The sequence below is a fragment of the Boleophthalmus pectinirostris genome, unplaced genomic scaffold (genome assembly GCF_026225935.1).
Source record: "Boleophthalmus pectinirostris isolate CB_2022bp ecotype Guang Dong unplaced genomic scaffold, ASM2622593v1 HiC_scaffold_20, whole genome shotgun sequence".
In the NCBI taxonomy this organism is placed as follows: domain Eukaryota; kingdom Metazoa; phylum Chordata; class Actinopteri; order Gobiiformes; family Gobiidae; genus Boleophthalmus; species Boleophthalmus pectinirostris.
The window spans coordinates 1,143,328-1,166,239 of NW_026571153.1; the positions used below are offsets into that span (position 1 = coordinate 1,143,328).

General features: G+C 41.3%; 1 protein-coding gene and 1 pseudogene across 1 annotated transcript; one reads left to right on the forward strand and one right to left on the reverse strand.

Annotated features, from left to right (window-relative positions):
* Nucleotides 1-9,696: 9,696 nt before the first annotated feature.
* On the forward strand, nt 9,697-10,758 carry LOC129409880 (histidine-rich glycoprotein-like). Its single transcript, XM_055156787.1, has one exon. The coding sequence runs from the start codon at nt 9,697-9,699 to the stop codon at nt 10,756-10,758; it is 1,062 nt and encodes a 353-aa protein (XP_055012762.1).
* A 6,618-nt stretch (nt 10,759-17,376) lies between these two features.
* The window catches only part of LOC110170342 (SH3 domain-containing protein 19-like), a 34,971-nt pseudogene continuing 29,435 nt past the window's right edge, over nt 17,377-22,912 (reverse strand).

Sequence of the window (22,912 nt, forward strand, 5' to 3'; positions counted from 1 at the left end):
GACGAGAAGAGCTCACAAACGAACGAATTTAAAGACGGAGTTTTCTGCAAAATCCACTTTTGTTCCGCCGTCGTCGAGTGCGTCGTGACGGTGCTCTGAAGGGGGAGGGACTTAACACCAGGAGCAAAGGGAGCGGAGACTCGAAAACACCTGGTGACACGTACCAGTGGAATTTAAAGTAGCTGTTGTTGTTTGGAAGTAAAATGGATTTTTGAACTGTTTTTGAACTTGGTTTTTTTGCATAATTTCCTTTTTCCAGAAAGAAGAACTCAGATTCCTCAAAAAAAAAAAAAAAAAAAAAGCACGGAATTTCGGGAAATCACAAAAAGCTGCGTCTTATTTCTCTTCCCTCGCTTTTTTTTCTTCGATTCCTCTCCACGATTTTCTAGGAAGTGAGTGAGGAAGTTTATAGAATCAGTTTGGAGTCGAAAAGTTTAAAGACGCTTTTAAAACCTCAAGCAAAAAAGTATAAATCAGAATAAAGAAAATCAAACAAAATGGTGAAATAAAATAAAATAAATTTGCGATCAAATTATTTGTGTAATCGTTCGGGATGTAAGAAAAAAAATTAATTCAGTGATATATTGTGATACTTCATGGCACAATTTTCCAATCAAATCAAAATGGACCCGAATTTGATTTTTAAAAATATTTTATTCTGATGAATTAAACATTTTTATAAATTATATTTCATACAGTTGTTTTCTCGTGAAGGTGCAGCAGGTTCTATTAATAGAAGCAATTATTGATAAATCGTAGTGCTGTTAATTAACTTTAAAAAATTAGAGATTAATTAATTATGATCTGTAATTAATTAATCAAATTAATCTCTTTTTTAATCTCACCTAAAAGTTGCTGAGAAAAGCTTCAACTTGAGGTTATTTTCATTTAAATTCATTATTACATTATTTTCATACAATCATTAACGTTTTTATAGAAGTATCATTATTAGTTCAGGTTTAGTCCAGGTTTAGTCCAGGTTTAGTCCAGGTTTAGTCCAGGTTTAGTCCAGGTTTAGTCCAGGTTTAGTCCAGGTTTAGACCAGGTTTAGACCAGGTTTAGTCCAGGTTTAGTCCAGGTTTAGTCCAGGTTTAGACCAGGTTTAGACCAGGTTTAGACCAGGTTTAGTCCAGGTTTAGTCCAGGTTTAGTCCAGGTTTAGACCAGGTTTAGACCAGGTTTAGTCCAGGTTTAGTCCAGGTTTAGACCAGGTTTAGACCAGGTTTAGACCAGGTTTAGACCAGGTTTAGTCCAGGTTTAGTCCAGGTTTTAGTCCAGGTTTAGTCCAGGTTTAGACCAGGTTTAGTCCAGGTTTAGTCCAGGTTTAGTCCAGGTTTAGACCAGGTTTAGTCCAGGTTTAGTCCAGGTTTAGTCCAGGTTTAGTCCAGGCTGAACAACGGAGGATCGAGGAAAAGGAAGCGAGGAAAGAGAAATGAAACTCGTCCATCATCGTCAGACGTCGGTGTCGGCGACTTTCTGCTGTTTACTGTTTTTTCGTTGGCGACTCTGCTGCTGCTGCCTCCAGTTTGAGCTGCGGACGCGTCTCGGACACGTCTGGTTTTTTTGTTTTTTTTGTTTTTTTATTTTCATATCAACACGAGGTGCTACAGGATCCACTCCTTCGTTTCGGACAAAGATCTTGAACTTGTCTCTCAAACTTGGGCGTTTGTCGTGACGGAAACTCGGCTCTGTTGGACTTGTGACGTCTTCCGCGCTTTTTCAGAACGAGGATCTTCGCTCATCTCAGACTCTGTCACTGTTTTTGTTTTTTTGTTTTAAAGGTTCGTGCCTGAAACTCGACTGTGAATATTTTACCGAAATATTTTGTGGAATTCACGAGAAAACGTCGCTGTTCTGGGGTTTTACAGACGTGGAACTTGAGTCCGTGTGTCGTTTGTTTTTCAATATAAAAACAAAAATAAGAAAATGATAAAACAGCTGTTTGTGACTGAAAATGTTTTTGATTTTGTGTTTAAATGAAAAAATGGAAAAAATGGATAACGGACTGAACCAGGACTAAACCAGGACTAAAACAGGTCCAGGACCAGACCGGGACTGAGACCTGGACCGGGACCTAGACCAGGACGGAGACCGGGACTGAAAATCTTTTAGTCTTGTTTTAGTCCTGGTTTAGTCTTGGTTTAGTCTTGGTTTAGTCTTGGTTTAGTCTTGGTTTAGTCTTGTTTTAGTCTTGTTTAGTCTTGTTTAGTCCTGGTTTAGTCTTGGTTCCTGGTTTAGTCCTGGTTTAGTCCTGGTTTAGTCCTGTTTAGACCTGGTTTAGACCTGGTTTAGTCCTGGTTTAGTCCTGGTTTAGTTTACCTGGTTTAGTCCTGGTTTAGTCCTGGTTTAGTCCTGGTTTCCTGGTTTAGACCTGGTTTAGTCCTGGTTTAGTCCTGTTTAGTTTTAGTCCTGGTTTAGACCTGGTTTAGTCCTGGTTTAGTTCTGGTTTAGACCTGGTTTAGTCCTGGTTTAGTCCTGGTTTAGACCTGGTTTAGTCCTGGTTTAGTCCGTTATGTTTTTTTTTTTTTCATCAGAATCAGAATTTATTTGTCATTTCAGTATTAAAAAAAAAATGAAAAATTTAAAAATCGAAAACTGAAAAAACGAATAATTTTCAGGGTTTTTTTGTGTGTTTTTTTTTTTTTTTTCCCCAAGACAAAAAATTAAATTTTTTTTTCTTTTTTTCCATTTTCTTATTTTTTGATTTTATTTTGAAAAAAACGAACGAACGACACACAGATTCACTCGACGTAGACAGAATCTGTTCGTTTGCCTTGTTTATTAAAGCTCCACTGTGTAACTTTACCGGTGGCGGGTACGTGAACCGCTCGTCTCCATGGAGATGTCACACAGTACGGCATTAGACCAGACCAGGAGAGGCCACCAGAAAAGCTCCACAGTGAATCTTTAAATTCATTCACTCTGAATCATTTCGCAGGCCAATAATTTAGTCAATTCTTGTTGAAATAAGCTCAAATTTTCACAGAATGTTTAGAAACGGCTGAAGTTTTGACTCTGTGTAAATATTGTACATGAATCTGTGTCTGTGTCTCTGTGTCTGTGGTGAAGTAGTTTTAAGAAATATTAAAAACACAACCGAGAAAAGAAGCAACGAGGTCACATCTTCAGCAAATAACCTCAACTTTTCTAATTTAACTCATTATTTTGGCCGTTTTCCTTTATAATATTGTTTGTTTCAGCAATTTAATAACTCCAGAAATCAGATTACGATCGGATTTTAGTGTAAATTTTACTTATTTTAATGTCGTTTTCTCATCGCAAACATTTCCTAGTTTCTGTTTTCGTTCTATATTACGACAAATTACGCAGCTGGGTTCATATATTTTTATTTAAACCACGGTCAGTGAGAATTCCAGTGTCCAGCTTCATAAATCTGACCAAATTTTCGACCAACAAGCTCCAAAAAAGGATAAATATTTTTCCGTGAAGAATTTTTCCACGACGATCAAGGAAAGAAAACGCAAACCTGCACAAAAACTGCAAAAGGTTTGGTTGGTGTTGTTTAGTTTTGGAGATATTAAAGATTTATTCACAGGTCAAATTCAGGTCAGCGGCTCCAGGAAGCTTCAAAAAGCTCTAAAAATGGAGTCATTTGTTTGTGCTGCAGAAAAGCCGCCTGGACCTGGAACAGTTCAACACTTCAGTCACTTTCTGATTTCAAGTGTTTAGATTTTACATTGTGGTCAGGCTTTTTTGCAGTGTCAGTTTTTGTCTTTCTTCCCTTGATATTTGTGAGACCGGGACTGAGACCAGGACTGGACCGAGACCGAGACCGGGACCGAGACCGGGACCGGGACCGGGGACTGAGACCAGGACTGAGACCGGGACTGAAAATATTTTAGTCTTGTCCTGGTTGAATCCTGGTTTACTCTTGGTTTAGTCTTGGTTTAGTCCTGGTTTAGTCCTGGTTTAGTCCTGGTTTAGTCTTGGTTTAGTCCTGGTTTAGTCCTGGTTTAGTCCTGGTTTAGACCTGGTTTAGTCCTGGTTTAGTCCTGGTTTAGACCTGGTTTAGTCCTTGGTTTAGTCCTGGTTTAGTCCTGGTTTAGACCTGGTTTAGTCCTGGTTTAGTCCTGGTTTAGTCCTGGTTTCTGGTTTAGTCCTGGTTTAGACCTGGTTTAGTCCTGGTTTAGTCCTGGTTTAGACCTGGTTTAGTCCTGGTTTAGACCTGGTTTAGTCCTGGTTTAGTCCTGGTTTAGTCCTGGTTTAGTCCTGGGTTTAGTCCTGGTTTAGTCCTGGTTTAGTCCTGGTTTAGACCTGGTTTAGACCTGGTTTAGACCTGGTTTAGTCCTGGTTTAGTCCTGGTTTAGTCCTGGTTTAGTTTCCTGGTTTAGTCCTGGTTTAGACCTGGTTTAGACCTGGTTTAGTCCTGGTTTAGACCTGGTTTAGTCCTGGTTTAGTCCTGGTTTAGTCCTGGTTTAGACCTGGTTTAGTCCTGGTTTAGTCCTGGTTTAGACCTGGTTTAGTCCTGGTCCTGGTTAGACCTGGTTTAGTCCTGGTTTAGTCCTGGTTTAGTCCTGGTTTAGTCCTGGTTTAGTCCTGGTTTAGACCTGGTTTAGTCCTGGTTTAGACCTGGTTTAGTCCTGGTTTAGTCCTGGTTTAGTCCTGGTTTAGACCTGGTTTAGTCCTGGTTTAGTCCTGGTTTAGACCTGGTTTAGTCCTGGTTTAGTCCTGGTTTAGACCTGGTTTAGTCCTTTAGTCTGGTTTAGACTGGTTTGGTTTAGTCCTGGTTTAGACCTGGTTTAGTCCTGGTTTAGTCCTGGTTTAGACCTGGTTTAGTCCTGGTTTAGTCCTGGTTAGTCCTGGTTTAGACCTGGTTTAGACCTGGTTTAGACCTGGTTTAGTCCTGGTTTAGACCTGGTTTAGTCCTGGTTTAGAGTCCTGGTTTAGTCCTGGTTTAGTCCTGGTTTAGTCCTGGTTTAGTCCTGTTAGTCCTGGTTTAGACCTGGTTTAGTCCTGGTTTAGTCCTGGTTTAGTTCATTATCTCTTTTATCATTTTGGTTTTGGAGCCAAATAATGAAGAAAATCGTTTTTTTTTAAATATTCTTGGATAAATTCTTCACTGTTGAACGTTTATCCTTCGTTCTGCTCCTCGACGAGCGTTAAAACTGCGCAGCTCCAAGTTGTTTAATTGTTGTTTAATTTATTTTAAAAGACGATGACGCTTAAAGACTAAAGATTTTCGCACAGGTTTTTTTTTTTTTTTTTGGTAATTTGCTGAAGATGTGACGACTTAAAAAGGTTTTTCGACAAATCATATCGCTCCATCCGCCATCCGCCGTCCTGTCTGGTGATTCTAATACTAATACAACATGAAGTGTGTGTGTGTGTGTGTGTGTGTGTGTGTGTGTGTGTGTGTGTGTGTGTGTGTGTGTGTGTACGTGTACATAGGTGTGAAAGTTGAGTTTTTAGTTGAGTTTGATAAACGTGTTACGACCTTTGAACCTGTTTCTTCATGGCCTTGAACCTTCGCCGCCGATTGGGACTAAAACGAAAAATCCTCACACGGTCTTTTTTTCTTAGCACCTTGTCGATCTTAAAACACTTACAGTACGAAAAAAACAAAAAAAAAACAAACTCGGCCAAACTGTCGCGTCTTTATCTTCGGTTTTTACTTCCGTAGCCTCGACCCAATCCGCGGCGTGACCTTTGACCTTTATACCCACAAGTCTTAATGATTTCTCTTTGCTTTAAGCCAAACCTGGAAGTGTGCAGCCGCCCGGGTCCAGACTGAATCGTTTTAATGTTTAAGGATGTTTTAAAGAGGAAATAAACGACTAAAATTAAACTAAAAACACTTGTATCTGTGATCGGGGCAGTGCTGAGTGATGTCACCAACTACTCTACTTGACCAGAAAGCTGCAAATGTGTCGAGTTTACGTGAAAAAGTCCGTGTAATATTCGTGATTTGAATTTCAATCAGGAATGAAAAACAATAAAATCCGAAAACATTTTTTTTTTTTTTCATTTTTCTGTTTTAGTGTCAAACAAAAACGCAGATTTCGATCTCGATTTCTAATATTTAATTTAAAGTTTATCACAAAACTGTTTTAATTTCGATATTTTATTCTCTCTGGTTTATTTGAAGTTCTGCTGAAGGACAAACCTGAGTTTTGTGGACGATCGTGTCGTCGTCTTTTACAGCGACGCGTTTAGTGTCGTTGTTGATCCACGACGAGAAACGAGAAGCAGCAGAAACTCTGAGGTAAATAAATCTGAGAGAATCAAAAATCAAAACTGAAATGGGCACGATGACTGTTTTTTGATTGGTTGAGACCAGTTTTGGTCTCGATACTGACCTTGAGACTGTTTCTTTGTGGTCTTGGTCTTGTCTCGGACTCGGTCTTTAAAAAAGTCTCGGTCTTTTAAAAAGTCTCGGTCTTGTCTCGGTCGTCTTGTTAAAAGTCTCGGTCTTTTTAAAAGTCTCGGTCTTTAAAAGTCTCGGTCTCGGTCTTTAAAAGTCTCGGTCTTGTCTCGGTCTTTAAAAGTCTCGGTCTTTAAAAGTCTCGGTCTTTAAAAGTCTCTCGTCTTTAAAAGTGTCTCTCGTCTTTAAAAGTCTCCGTCTTTAAAAGTCTCTGGTCTTTAAAAGTCTCGGTCTTTAAAAGTCTCGGTCTTGATCTTGTCTCGGTCTCGGTCTTTTAAAAGTCTCGGTCTTTTAAAAGTCTCGGTCTTTTAAAAGTCTCGGTCTCGGTCTTTAAAAGTCTACGTCGTTAAAACTGTTGTGAAGTCGTCCGCGGTGCCTAAAGGTAAAAGGGTAAAAGGGTAAATGAATAAAAACAAACAGGGTTTTATTAAAGACAATCGTTTGAAATGTTCTAGATTCACTCTTTTCTCTGATCTGTTCTAACGTCGTTTCCTCTGACTCCAGCTGCGACTGTGACGAGGAACATCAGAACATCAGACGAAAAGCTCGCGACATTCAGTTTCACGTAAGATACGACGTTTTAATTCATAATATTTCTAATGAAACGTGTTTTTTCCCGGCGGCTGCACCGTCTCTGCCTTCGTGTGTGTGTGTTTGAAATGCAGCGAGAGTGAAAGTCCAGATCATTTCACAATCCACAAACAATCATTCTGAGGTTTGAAGAGACTTTTGCAGTAGAACTTTTTCACAAGGTCCTGAAGTGTCCGATGTAGGTTTACTGAACTCCCGGTTCATGGTTTTCCTGTGTAAATGTGTTTTATTCTCCAGCAGCTTCATAAATCACCAAATCTTCAACCAACAAACTCCACAAAGGATAAATATTCTTCATGAACAATTTATCCACAACCGTCAGGAGAAGAAAGAACCAACGACGGAGCATAAGGGTCAGACAAAATAAAATAAAAAACATGCTGGTGTTTCGAGAATAAAGTCGTAACATTTCAACATTAAAGTTGTAATAAAATCAAAGTCAAAGTGAAAAATGTGGCAGAAGAAAAACCTTGTTTTTCAATATAAAACCAAAAATAAGAAAACGAACAACAATTTTCTTCATTATTTGCGCCTCCGGACTGAACCAGGACTGAACCAGGACTAAACAGGACTGAACCAGGACTAAACCAGGTCCAAGACCAGACCGGGACTGAGACCAGGACTTAGACCAGGACTGAGTCAGGGACCAAGACTGAGACCGGGATCAGACAAGAACTAAGACCAGGATTGAGACTGGGACTGAGACCGGGACCAGACCAGGACTGAAAACGGTTTAGTCCTGGTTCAGTCCCGCATCACATTTTAAATTCATGGAAACACCATTTCCCATTTCCGTGACTTAAACCAGGACTAAACCAGGACTAAACCGTTTTCAGTCCTGGTCTGGTCCCGGTCTCAATCCTGGTCTTTCTGGTTTGGTTCCGGACCTGGTTTAGTCCTGGTTTAGTCCTTGATACACAGATTCTTCTCTTTTACAAAATGCTCCAAATTCTCCACGAGTCGCTGATGTTCTCCTGATATTAACACTTTATTTTAACTACGACTTTATTCTCATAAAATTAAGACTTTAATGTCGAAATGTTACGACTTTATTCTCGAAGCGCCAGCATTTAAAAAAATTTTTTTTGATCTGACCCTTAAACTCCGTTGTCAAGACCAAAACTTACACTGCAAAAAATCTTGGCCAAAATGTAAAATCTAAACCAGGGGTGTCAAACATCCGGCCCGTGAACCAGATCCGGCCCTTCAACACCTTTAATCTGGCCCTCGGCTGATTTTCTACTCAAATATTTTAATGATATTTTCTATTAAAATGGTGTTAATTTTCTGTGGTGTTTATCACAGCAGCGTCTCCAGCGTCTCTGTACGTGGCCCCTCCCACCAGAGCAGCACAAATGAAGACTTGTCTCTTTCCAAACGCTCTTAAAGGACGATCGTTTTGACTGTTGACCGTGACACCCTCATCAGAAAAATGTCCAACATGAGAAAAGTGGAGCCGAGTGCAGGATTTTACAACAAAAATGGACTTATTCCCCGTTTGCAAACAATAATAATGCATCAGTTGTCCGTGCGGCGAGATGATTTTACCGGACAAGTTCTCTTAAAATAAACAACAGCTAGATTAGAAAGACGCGTCTCAAAACAAAGAAGTCGACAATAAATCTGAAAACAAGATGAAGAACGTGATAAAAGTTTGAAAATCTTGGCCAGGTCAGAGAAACTTACGGTGTAAAGGAGAACGACGAGCACACAGAAGGAACTTGTTCATTCTACAATTAAAATGAAAAGTCGATTTCACGATGTGGATATTTGCACAGACGCAGACATTTCTAGGACCATAACATTAATTTTGCTCAGTTCTAGTAGTAGATTCTAAATCAGTCACTTGAACTTGCGTCATTCTGTCAAAATGAGTCCAAACTTCTGCAGCACGTCGTCGAGAAACACACCTGTTTACTCCTCGTTGCACCGGCTCCACGTTCGTTTTCGAGTTGATTTTAAAATGTTGTTTGTTTTTAAAGCTCTTCGCGGACCGACCCCAACGAACATCTCGGACCTCAGTGTTCCCTCAAACGCTCCGAGGTCCGACGGATCCAACTCATCGTCCCGAAAACGAGACTCAAAACTAAAACTACTGAGAAAAATAATGTTATACTCAGGAAGAAAACGGAAGGAACTTGTTGATTCAGACTCATTCTACATTTTTTTTTTAACAAGTTTTGGTCTTTCTTCTCTTGTGGATAAATTGTTCGTGAAGAATGTTTATCCTTCGTGGAGTTTGTCGGTTGAAGATTTATGAAGCTGCTGGAGAATACGACACAGAAAAACATGAACCAGAAGTTCCACAAACCTCCAGCGTGAGACTTCCGGCCGTCGTGAAAAAGATCTAGACTAAGACTTTCAGAAGAACTCAACTAGTATTTCGGGAGGTTTTGTCCTAGAATCTGAACTTTGGGGCAGTAGTTCTGTTTGTGGTTCTGTTCGTGTAGGACAGAAGTGACCAGTGTTTTAGGGTGACGATGTTTTAATAAAGCCGATCGCAGTTGTGTGTCTGTGAAGGACGTTTGCAGAAAGTGGATTTTGAAAAAAGAAAACTGTGAAAATAAAACGTGAACGGCATCGAAACACAAACGATTTCTGTGTTTTATTCTTCTGTGTGTTTATGATCTGTCACTTAAAGCTCCGACAAACTGGACTTTGAGACGTGTTCTAATGTTGTTCTACATCTACAAACCTCCAAACGCTCTGCTCAAACTTGTCCACATGTCCACACGAGTCCAACACGTCCACAAGTCCACATGTCCAACACGTCCACAAGAGTCCAACACGTCCACAAGAGTCCAACACGTCCACCATGTCCACACCTTCACAAGTCCACATCCACCACGTCCACACGAGTCCAACACTTTCACAAGAGTCCAACACTTTCACAAGAGTCCAACACGTCCACAAGTGTCCAACATGTCCAGCACATCCACCATGTCCACGAGTCCACACCTCCGCGAGTCCACACCCGCACCACGTCCACAAGAGTCCAACACGTCCACACAAGTCCAACACGTCCACAAGAGTCCAACACGTCCACACGAGTCCAACACGTCCACAGACGTCCACACGTCCACACCTTCACACGTCCACACCTTCACACGTCACACCGTCACACGTCCACACACGTCCACACGTCCACACCTTCACACGTCCACACTTCACACGTCCACACCTTCACACGTCCACCACCGTCCACACGTCCACACACCTTCACACGTCCACCACCTTCACACGTCCACACGTTCCACACGTCCACACCTTCACACGTCCACACCTTCACACGTCACCACCTTCACACGTCACCACCTTCACACGTCCACACCTTCAACACGTCACACGTCCACACTTCACACGTCACCACACCTTCACACGTCCACACCTTCACACGTCCAACACGTCCACACACGTCCACACCTTCACACGTCCACCACCTTCACACGTCACCTTCACACGTCCACACACCTTCACACGTCCACCACTTCACACGTCCACACTTCACACGTCCACACCTTCACACGTCCACACCTTCACACGTCCACCACCTTCACACGTCCACACCTTCACACGTCCACACCTTCACACGTCCACCACCTTCACACGTCCACACCTTCACACGTCCACACCTTCACACGTCCACCACCTTCACACGTCCACCACCTTCACACGTCCACACCTTCACACGTCCACACCTTCACACGTCCACCACCTTCACACGTCCACACCTTCACACGTCCGGACCCTCACCAGTTTTTAGGTTTAGGGAAGAAGTTTTTCTGATGGGAAAACATCACATCATCAGAAGGGTTGGAGTTGGTGTAACTCGGTCCCTTTAATGCTTCACTCTGGAACATCTCAGGCACCGTACGGACCCGAGGAAAGTCACGCGTCAAATGAAAACAGCAGAAAATATAAAGTTAAAGCACATTGCGGAACATTTTATTTGCAGTATAAAGTGACGCCACAGTGTTTTCATCATGTCTTTACAGAAACACACACACGTACAACAACAACAACATCAGATTATTCTCATTTAAACGGAACAGTGTCTTGAAATGGTTTGACGTCGTGTTTTAAAAATACAAATATTTAATTTTTGTGAACTTCAGACTGAATTAGTGAAAAATGTAAAGGTTAAATATTACGCAGAACAGACTCCTGTGACGTTTAAGTCGTGTTCTAATGTTCCTGTTCACATTTAGAGCTGGAGTTGTGTTTGTTTCAGTTAAATGTTTGAGTAAATCTTTATCCAAAGCTCCAAAGGGTCTGTTCCAACTTGTGATGTCATGAAGTGGTCGTTTTCAAGTGAACAGCTCCTTTTTAGTTCAGTAGCGATCGGCACTTCCATATGAAAGATACATTTGTTCCATTACATTTTGAATTTTAAATACTGCTTTGAATTTTTTAACTCTGAAAAAACAAGTTTGAATTATTTTTATTCTGAATTTTAGTCGCTGAAATTTTAAGTGCACATTTTCACCAGCTCGAATGTTTTCACTTTGACAAACACTTACAATTTAACCACTAAAATTCTGAATAAAAATAATCCCAAGAGTTAAACAAAAAATTCAAAGCGGTATTTAAATTTCTAAATCTGACGGAACGAATGATCTTCCACAAATCCTGGACTGAAATGATCCAGGTGATTCTAGTGAAGGTGTGTGGAGTTTAAAAACACAGTGGAGCGCTTCCTGTATCACCACATGATGACATCACAAGTTGGAGCGTTGGAGTGTTTGTGCGAATGAAACAAAAAAAACAACAAAAAAACACAACTCCAGGTCGGTTTGTGATGAGGAAACATTAGAACAAATCTGAAAATTACATAATACGGAACCTTTTTTTTATTTTTTTACTCTTAACGACCAAAATACTGTTGTTCAAAAACAGGAATGAAACTTGAATGAACCCGAAACAAAACCAAACTTTAAAAATGTTACTAACAATAACAGAGAAACAAAAAACAATAAAATGTGAAAACAGTTTTAGTGTCAAAAAAAACAAAAAAAAAACAGATTCTGACCTCAATTTCCAATATTTAATTTAAAGTTTATTGTCTCTGTGCCTATTTTAATTTTGATATTTTATTCTGTTTTTAATTGGTGTTATATGAAATCAACTTTAAATTAAATATTCGGGAAAAAAAAGGTCGAAATCTGTTTTTTGCTTTTTTAATTTTTCCGTTTTAGTGTCAAACAAAAAACAGATTCCGACCTCGATTTCCAATATTTAATTTAAAGTTTATTGTCTCGGTGCCTGTTTTAATTTTGATATTTTATTCTGTTTTTAATTAGTGTTATCTGAAATAAACTTTAAATTAAATATTGAGGGAAAATCTGTTTTTTGTTTTTTTCATTTTTCCGTTTTAGTGTCAAACTGTTTACACATTTTATTGTTTTTCGTTCTTAATTGGAATTCACGGATCAGGAAAACATCTGAAATTCATACTCAGAATTACGAAAAACAAACATGAAACCGAAACCAAAAGTTTACGTTTTCACAAAGAGGCTTGTACTTCCACTCCTGACCACTAAGGGGCAGGAACGACTCATACTTTGCTGTGAAATTTACTACTTTGCGCTGGGTTCTGCATGCATGTCTAGGGCGGAATGTTCAGCAGTTGCCATGGAGACACACGAGCAAAACGCAGCCGGAGAAGTTTAAAGATCGTCCGAAAACTTAAACGTAAAGTGATTTAAAGAGGCACGTTTTCGCGAGAGTTTAAAGATTTTCAAAATAAAAAACTGGGACGATCTTGTTTTTTTTATTTTTTGGTTATAATATAAACAAAACTGTGCTGCACACGGCTCATTCATGACGAACATGAGTCAGTATCGTCACATTTTCTTTGTGTTTTGGTCGTTTTTTAAGCAGATTTTTTTGTATTTTACTGTTGGCAGGGATTAGATTGGTTCCAAAACCGTTTAAGAGTTTGATTTTCAACAAAAACAGAGTGACCAGACGTCCCTTTTTTTACCCGGGAAAGTCCAAATTTTCATCTGGTCATGTGTGAATAAAAGCAGAATCGTGAAAAATACAAGATCAAGAAAGACCGTTCCTTAACCTCTGCAGTCCTGTTTTCAGAAATCCTCAAACATCAAAACGTTTTAGCGACAAACTCGACTCACGCTGACGTCACAAACCACGACGACGTTTGGAAACAAGCGGTGAAACGTCCGGCGTGGTTCCCGACTCTGGGCTCGAGCGACTGTGAAATCAAACCCACTGAAGGAAATGTGCTCAGCGGTAAAATAAAGACCGAAGACGTATGTGGTGTTTGGAATCATCTCGTCTCTTCTAGTCACACGTTCCCAGTCGTGTGTCGCCGCGGAAATGAGGAAAACTGAAAGATGGTTGGAAATGTTGATGAGCCGAACATAACGGAACTCTACAATGTCGTCTCGTCGTACTCGAGACCGGCCTCAAAACGGTTTTTCACGGTCTTGGTCTCATCTCGAGCGCATTTGGACTCGGTCTCGTCTCAGTCTCGACATTTAAAAGTTTTGGATTTGTCTCTGTCTCGTCTTGGTCTTGACTCAGCCTCAAGCCTCAGACTCGGTCTCAGAGGTCTCTCGGTCTTGGTCTTGGTCTCGGTCTTTCGGTCTCGGTCTTGTCCGGTCTTGTCCCGGTCTTGTCCTCGGTCTTTGTCGGTCTTGTTCTCGTCTCGGTCTTGTCTCGGTCTTGTCCTCGGTCTTGTCTTGTCGGTCTCTGTCCCGGTCTTGTCCCGGTCTTGTCCCGGTCTTGTCTTAGTCTCAACCTTTAAAAGTCTCGGTCTTGTCTCAGTCTCATCTCAGTCTCGACTTTTAAAAGTCTTGGTCTTGGCCTTCAGAGGTCCCGGTCTTGTCCGGTCTTGTCCCGGTCTTGTCCCGGTCTTGTCCCGGTCTTGTCTTAGTCTCAACCTTTAAAAGTCTGGGACTTGTCTCAGTCTCGACCCTCAGAGGTCTTGATCTTGTCCTGGTCTCGGGACCCTGTGGTCTCGGTCTGGTCTTGGTCTGGTCTTGGTCTCGACTCTTGCGCTCTTGACTAAAACACTTCTATAATGACATGGACATGTAGAAAACGGAGAGATTTTCTCATTTTTCTTAGCTTTTGTCAGACTTACGGTCACATACAAAACCCAAAGGAAGTTTTAACCTCATGTTTCCAAACGTCTTTCTGGTTTGTGACGTAGAACAGAGCAAATTATAAAGAAAAAATCCAGTATTTAAGAAACAAAACACAATATTTCATTAAACTCAGTCCAGAGATTCAGAGAAAATTGTGAAAAATGTGCAGAAGAAATCACAACAGCAACAAAATTAACGTGACAGTCTCCCTTTAAAAAGTTCATTTTTATCCTTAAAGGTGCAACTTTTCTGGTGCAGGGTCCGGTACCTGCTCCCTGTCGCCATGGAGACGTGACCGCGCTGCCTGGAATGTTCCCTGGTGTGACTTTAAACATTTCCACCGAGCTTTTAAACATCACGGGTTTTTCTGTTGCTCAAAAGTACGATAATTCCTTGCGTGAGCGGACTCGCCTCTCCGCAGATCTGACCTGTGATGCGGCGTAGTGCTGTGACCTGCTCGTCTCCCCGGTGATGAACGGGTGTAATGCCACACTGCGGAACATTCTAGACCGAGCAACAACATCTCCGTGGAGACAAACAGGTGGAAACGTTGAAGAAAGTTGAAGAAATTCCGGTGTAAATCTGAAATGTTTGGTCCCACGAAAAGTTCAGTTGAAAAGTTTTCCGACAAATGATAAAAAAAAACCCAAAAAAAAAAAAAAAAAAAAAATTTATCAGGAATTCCTACGAAAATACCAGTTTCAAAAAGAAGCTTAAACAGTTCTCGGAAAACTGAATTCCAAACACAAAAACATTTCCGTATTGCAGGTACCGTTCCGAATCTTCAAAAATTTTACTTCCGACAAACCAAGAAATCGTCGTCGGAAATCTACGTTAAAGCCGCATTGTGTAACTTTTCAGGTGGAGGGTTTAGATTAATTCATTTCCAGGTGGTTTTAAGTTCATTTACACTGCGGAACATTCCAGAAAAAAACAATAACATCACCTGGAAACGCTGAAGAAGGTTGAAGAAATTCCGGTGAAAAGCTGAAATGTTTGGTCCCACGAAACAAAAAGTCCGTCAAAGTTCCGACAAATAATCCAAAAATTTTTTTTTAAAGTGTCGGGAATTCCTACGTAAATACCAGTTTGAAAAAGAAGCTTAAACGTTCTCGGAAAAGTGAATTCCGGACGTGGGCAGTGTCGAAAAACGTTGGACAAAAATAGAAAATCCGAGTTTCAGTCCCAGTTTCGTCACGTTAAAAAAACACGTTTCCTTTTGCAGGTACCTTTCCACATTTTCAGTTTTGAGTCATACAAAAAATTTGAATTCAAAATCATCGTCAGAAATCTACGTTAAAGCCGCATTGCGTAACTTTTCTGGTGGAGGGTTTAATTTTATTCGATTCCGGGTGGTTTTAGAGTCAAAAATCGCTCAAAAAAAACCCAAACATTCTGACTGTGAGCGGGGTCGCCTCTCCGCAGATCTGACCTGGAACTTGGTCCGGTTTGGTTTCCATGACGATAGAAAAGTTTAAGCCCCTAAACCCGATTTTTTTCTCGGCGCATTTGAGCCTCGGTACAGATATTTTCGTGTGAGCAGCTCCCGAGGGCAAAACAAATCGTCTGCGAAGCGTCTTGATTTCTGATTCCGAAGCGTCAGTATGTGCGCTGTTAACATGCTAGTCGTCGTTAGGGTTAGTGTGAGAGTTGTTGAAAGTGCTCGTAAACTCGTCGTGGTGAATAATTAGGATCCGAGTGCAGACGGTGAGAGAAGAAGAACTTTGGACCACGGCAAACGGTTTAAAAGTCCAATATTTACACAAAACGGACTCCGTGAACTTCAGAGTCGTTTCCTCGTCACAAACCGAGCTGGAGTTTGGAGTTTTGGAGTTTTGGAGTTTGGAGTTTTGGAGTTTTGGAGTTTTGGAGTTTGGAGGAGCAGGTCGGACACTTTGCTCCATCGCCGTTTTATTTTTGATCAAACGTCGCGGCGCTTTAGCTTTTTTTTTTTTTTTTTTTTTTCGACACAAAAGGGGATTATTATTAAGCTGCGAAGGCGACGTTTACGGGACGATGTTTTCACGGACTGGAGACGAAGGAGACACGGGTCACCCAGCACCGTTTAGTCCTGGTTTAGACCTGGTTTAGTCCTGGTTTAGACCTGGTTTGTTAAGGACCAGCTGGAGTTTCTGGTTTAGTCCTGGTTTAGTTTTGGAGTTTTGGTTTAGTTTTGTTTAGACCTGGTTTAGAGTTTAGACCTTTTAGACTGGTTTAGTCCTGGTTTAGTCCTGGTTTAGACCTGGTTTAGTCCTGTTTAGACCTGGTTTAGACCTGGTTTAGACCTTTAGTTTCCTGGTTTAGACTGGTTTAGACCTGGTTTTAGACCTGGTTTAGACCTGGTTTAGTCCTGGTTTAGTTTTTAGACCTGGTTTAGTCTGGTTTAGTCCTGGTTTAGACCTGGTTTAGACCTGGTTTGAGTTTCCTGGTTTAGACCTGGTTTTATCCTGGTTTAGTCCTGGTTTAGACCTGGTTTTAGACCTGGTTTAGACTGGTTAGACCTTTAGACCTGGTTTAGACCTGGTTTAGTCCTGGTTTAGACCTGGTTTAGACCTGGTTTAGACTGGTTTAGACCTGGTTTAGTCCTGTTTAGACCTGGTTTAGACGGTTTAGACCTGGTTTCTGTTTAGACTGGTTTAGACCTGGTTTAGACTGGTCCTGGTTTAGACGACCTGGTTTAGACCTGGTTTAGACCTGGTTAGTTTAGTTTACCTGGTTTAGACCTGGTTTAGTCCTGGTTAGACCTGGTTTAGACCTGGTTTAGACCTGGTTTAGTCCTGGTTTAGTCCTGGTTTAGACCTGGTTTAGACCTGGTTTACCTGGTTTAGACCTGGTTTACCTGGTTTAGACCTGGTTTAGACCTGGTTTAGTCCTGGTTTAGACCTGGTTTAGACCTGGTTTAGTCCTTTCAGTGAAGAAACTCCAGGTCTGAAATGATAAACCAGATAAACCAGGATTTGACTAAACCAGGTCTAAACCAGGACTAAACCAGGTCTAAACCAGGTCTAAACCAGGACTAAACCAGGTCTAAACCAGGTCTAAACCAGGACTCTAAACCAGGACTAAACCAGGTAAACCAGGTCTAAACCAGGTCTAAACCAGGACTAAACCAGGTCTAAACCAGGACTAAACCAGGTCTAAACCAGGTCTAAACCAGGACTAAACCAGGTCTAAACCAGGTCTAAACCAGGTCTAAACCAGGACTAAACCAGGACTAAACCAGGTCTAAACCAGGACTAAACCAGGTCTAAACCACTAGGTCTAAACCAGGTCTAAACCAGGTCTAAACCAGGTCTAAACCAGGTCTAAACCAGGTCTAAACCAGGAGCACTTCCTGCATCACCACTTCGTGACATCACAAGGTGGAACAGAGAGAAGAACTAAAGAACCTGAATCTGCAGGAAACAAAACACAACTCCAGGTTTGTTTTTGACGAGGAAACGACGTCAGAACAGAAAATAGTGTCACGTGGGGCTTTAAAGTAAAAAATAAAATAAAAAATCCACAACAAATGAAAAGTAAAAAAAAAAAAGTAGAAAAATGTGCAGATTTATCGTTTAAATTGCACCAGTTTCGTTACAGTCGGTACGATTTAAAACACAGTGTTTAGAAAAGTAGAAAAGTTGAATAAAGTGACAAAAAATCTCGCCGGAATTTCCAGATTTTTCCGTTTTGAAAGCTCCGAGTTTGCGTCGCGTTAATAAAAAAACGATAAAGTAGTGCAGGTCTGGAGAAACGCAGAAACAGGAAGTCAGGAGAGGAGGGAAATGTAGTTTTTGGGGACTATTCCTCGTTTGTTTCCTACGACTCCCACGATCCACTGCTCGTCCACCGACTCCACCTGCGTCAGGACGTCGCCCACCTGCAGGAAAAACAAACAAACAAACAAACAAACAGAAACACGGAAACTTTTAACGTTTTCAAAATGTGATATTCACTGAAAAAAAACCCTAAAAAACGTACAGGAGAGATCACTAGATGACTCAAACGTCCATGTGTGACTTTTCTGGTGGAGGATTTTCTCCACGGAGACGTAAGAGCTTTGTTTGATCTGGTTCAGTCCTGGTTTAGACCTGGTTTAGTCCTGGTTTAGTCCTGGTTTAGACCTGGTTTAGACCTGGTTTAGACCTGGTTTAGTCCTGAGTCCTGGTTTAGTCCTGGTTTAGTCCTGGTTTAGTCTGGTTTAGACCTGGTTTAGACCTGGTTCAGTCCTGGTTCAGTCCTGATTTAGACCTGGTTTAGACCTGGTTTTAGACCTGGTTTCAGTCCTGGTTCAGTCCTGATTTAGTCCTGGTTTAGACCTGGTTCAGTCCTGGTTCAGTCCTGGTTAGACCTGGTTTAGACCTGGTTTACCTGGTTTAGACCTGTTTAGTCCTTTAGTTCCTGGTTTAGTCCTGGTTTAGTCCTGGTTTAGTCCTGGTTTAGGACCTGGTTTAGTCCTGGTTTAGTCCTGGTTTAGTCCTGGTTTAGTCCTGGGTTTAGTCCTGGTTTAGTCCTGGTTCAGTCCTGGTTTAGTCCTGGTTTAGTCCTGTTTAGACCTGGTTTAGACCTGGTTCAGTCCTGGTTTAGTCCTGGTTCAGTCCTGATGGTTTAGACCTGGTTTAGACCTGGTTTAGACCTGGTTTAGACCTGGTTTAGTCCTGGTTTAGTCCTGGTTTCAGTCCTGGTTCAGTCCTGGTTTAGTCCTGGTTTAGTCCTGGTTTTAGTCCTGGTTTAAAACATGGTTTAGTCCTGGTTTAGTCCAGGTTTATGGTCCTGATTTATAGTACTGGTTTTAATACCAGTTTGGTCCTTGGTTTAGTCCTGGTTTGGTCCTTGGTTTAGTCCTGGTTTAGTCCTGGTTTAGTCCAGTCCTGTTTAGTCCTGGTTTAGTCCTGGTTTTTAGTCCTGGTTTAGTCCTGGTTTAGTCCAGGTTTAGTCCTGGTTTAGTCCTGGTTTAGTCCAGGTTTAGTCCAGGTTTAGTTTAGTCCTGGTTTAGTCCTGGTTTTAGTCCTGGTTTAGTCCTGGTTTAGTCCAGGTTTAGTCCAGGTTTAGTCCTGGTTTAGTCCAGGTTTAGTCCTGGTTTAGTCCAGGTTTAGTCCAGGTTTAGTCCAGGTTTTTGGTTTAGTCCAGGTTTAGTCCAGGTTTAGTCCAGGTTTAGTCCAGGTTTAGTCCAGGTTTAATCCTGGTTTAGTCCTGGTTTAGTCCTGGTTTAGTCCAGGTGTAGTCCAGGTGTAGTCCAGGTGTAGGGTTTAGTCCTGGTTTAGTCCAGGTTTAGTCCAGGTTTAGTCCTGGTTTATAGTTTATAGTTTTTCTCCATGGAGATGTTATTGTTTTGTCTGGAATGTTCCACAGTATGACTTTAAACCTTTCTATCTCCACGGAGACCAAAGCAGAGGCAGTTCCAGGTCAGATCTGTGGAGAGGCGACTCCGCCCACAGTCACAACCTTTGTTTTTCTTGGGATTTTTGACTCTAAATCCACCTGTGACTGAATAAATGTAAAGTCGAGGTGTTTAAAGTCACACTGTGGAACATTCCAGAGGGAGCAGTGACGTCTCCGTGGTAACAGAAGCAGGGTGAGTTTGGGGCGGGGCGTCGTACCTTCAGCGTGAGCTCGTCTTCGTTCTCGGCGCTGAAGTCGAACAGCGCTCTGGCTCTGGCTCCGCCCTCTGGACGCTGCGCTGTGATTGGCCGAGCTGTGGACCACACCGTGACATCATCAGGGGGTTTCACAAACGTTTTTATATAAAGACAAAAGGAAAAAAAAAAAAAAAACAGAGAAAAACAAAAACCAGATCTTCCAAAAGGTGCACTGTGGAACTTTACTGGCATCCAGCGCCTGATCGTTTCCATGGAGATGCTGTTTTGGTCTAGAATATTCCACAGTGCAGCATTAGAGTTTTTATATCTCCATGGAGACGAGCAGAAGGTCAAACCTCCACCAGAAAGTTACATAATGCCCCTTTAATTTAAACATATAAAGTTATAGTTTTCTGTGGCACAACATCACAAACTGAAACTTGAAGCGCCACAAATTGATTAAGCCTCTTTTTTTTTTTTTTTAGACACAGTTCTGTCAGTGTGATCGGGCGACGGCCGCACTTCAGGCGGTTTTTATAGTTCTGCGTCGAATCATTGCACTCCGTCACCGTTGCGTTGTCACTAGGGACAGGCATGATTAATCAATTAATCGATAATTGATCATTAAGAATTTCATGGATTACGTTCATTTTAATGGACAAACTGAATAACACATTATAATGTCAAACAGCTGATGTGGATCTAGAGTCGTTATGTTTATATGTCGTAAAGTTGAATTTATTGATGCAGATTAGTGCAGATAGAAATAATAATGATGATCATTTTAATATAAAAATGTTAACGATTAATCGATAATCGATCGTTAATTCTTTTAAGTTTTAAAATGTAAACAATGACCGATAACGACGGACAAAACTGAAATTCCGTTTACCAAGATTAGAATTTCTGTCGAGACGAATGGAGAACTGTGCTTAAAGACGGGGATATTTTTGGAGCTTTCTCCCGTGTTTTAATGTTCCATCGTCTAAAAAAAACACGTCTGAAGAGGTTTTAGAGACATCCACGCGTGTTTGAGTAATCTAGTGATCTCTCTGCACCCTCCCTACACGCCACAACTGAACAAAGCCCAGAGTCACCGTGAACGAACAAACAAACAAAACCACTCACCCATCACACTGTTGGGTTTCATTTAAAGTCCCACGAGGTTTATTTGTGAAAAAACTTCAAAAATAGACCATTTAATGACAGAGCGACTAATAACCCGGAAAATACGGTAACTGGAGGTGTTGTTGCTTGTTTCTGCCTCCAGTTGTTGTACCGACTCACTGGAAATTCAACGGGAAAAAATCCCCATGGGCCGAGAGAAGATTTTTCTCGTAGAGTCAGCGTGATCACAAACGTGTCGTGTTCGTCTGACATGGACCTAAAACTGTCAAAAATGTCGGATTTTGTGGCGATTTTTTAACCTATTTTTAGATCATAAACTTTTACTCAGCTCAAAATCCTTCAGTCGTCTTAAAAAACGTTTTATAATCGTTCGCTTCGGCTCCTCTCGCTCTGACTGGCCAAAGCGATCACATGACACACGAGACCGCGCTCCGTGTGTGCGCGCGAGTTCGTTGGCGTGTGCCCGCGGGCGAAAAGACTCTACTGCGAATGCTCGGTCGGACCAGAGACGCCGGAAGAACCTACTGACTTGAATGGACGAACATTCTGAAACCCGGGGACTTGGTTTATGCTCTGTGAGGTAATTCACCTCCAAAACACCAGGAGGCGACAATTTAAAAGTGGCGTTCATGTTTACAGAACGAAGCGGGAATGTGGCGTACTGGAAATGTGCGCGGATCAGATGTAGAGACGACCAATCACAGCTCTTATCGTCTGCGTCGGTTCAACACGTAGTTACAAAATCTCAGAGGCGCAAGTCGGTCGACGCGGAAGCTCCATGGAGGGGGGTTCATGGCGACGCAGAGTCTGTGACGCGACGCAGACGATTTGACGCACGACCGTCCACAGTCGCCCGACGGTCTCCGCGGAGTTCAGTTCAGACGAGGCTCCCGTTGCCGCGGTTACAGGAGTGAATCTAGAGCCAGGTCCATATTTGTAAATCCGCCCCGCGAGTCTCATAGCAACACAAGAGCCAATCACGTTTGAGGAGGTTAAAAGTCCCCGCCCCTCTCACCGGGAAACGGGGAAGGAACGCACGAGCTGTCAATCAAACCTGTCGCTAAGGCTGGTGGGAGGGGCCTCGGGGAATGAAGGCGTCTGATTGGTCGGTTATTTAAACTCAGATCTTGATGTAGGAACAAAATAGAGAAATAAAAATGGACTGTGGTTGCACCTTTAATAGTTTCTTAGATCTAATTATATTATTTAATTTGTTTTATTTATATCATTATTATATTATATGATTTATTTTGTTTTACCAAAAAATAAAAATAATAAAAATAATAATACAAGAACAAGTATTTGAACTAAAAACCTCAACATGTTTTTTTTTTTTTTTTTATTTACCTTTAGCGGCGGGCTGCGTGAAGGCGGCGGGGAACAGTCCCTCTCGCTCGTCGACTCTTCCTCTCCTCCACTCGGCGTCCACGTGCTCCAACACTCTGATGAGCGCCCCCCGGTGGAAGCTCAGGTCGTCTGCGGTCTGACCGGGGAAGTCGAACACGGCCACGGCCCACTCCTCCTGCTCCTCCTGCTCCTCCTGCTCCTGCTCCTCCTGCTCCTCCTGCTCCTGCTCCTCCTGCTGCTGCGTCTGCAAAACAAAAACACAGCTCGAACCTCTGACATTTATCTGGAAAAATACATGGACTAAAGGCACGTTACGGAACTTTTCTGGTAGAGCGTCCGACACCTGACTGTTTCCATGGAGACAATACAGTTTCACGCATTAAAAGTCGATATTAAACTATTTTCTCAGACAACAAACAAACCTGGACCTTCATTTCTCTATTTTTATTTTATCTTATTTTTTATTTATTTGTTTATCTTTTATTTTACTACTACTTTTTTGTTATTACTACTATAACTACTTTATGTATATGTTTTTTTATTTTATTTATTTTTATTTATTTATATATTTTTGTTATGCAAGTCATGTAGAATTTTGCATTGAAATTTTATTGATTTATTTTTGTTTATTATTTATTATTTATTATAAATAATAAATATATGTATAATTTTATTATAATAATTTTATTGTATGTGATGCTTACAGGGTAATTTCATGATTATTTGGCAACAACAATACACTAATTTGTTCTAAACTGAAAATGTCAATAAATAAAGTAAAAAATAAATAAA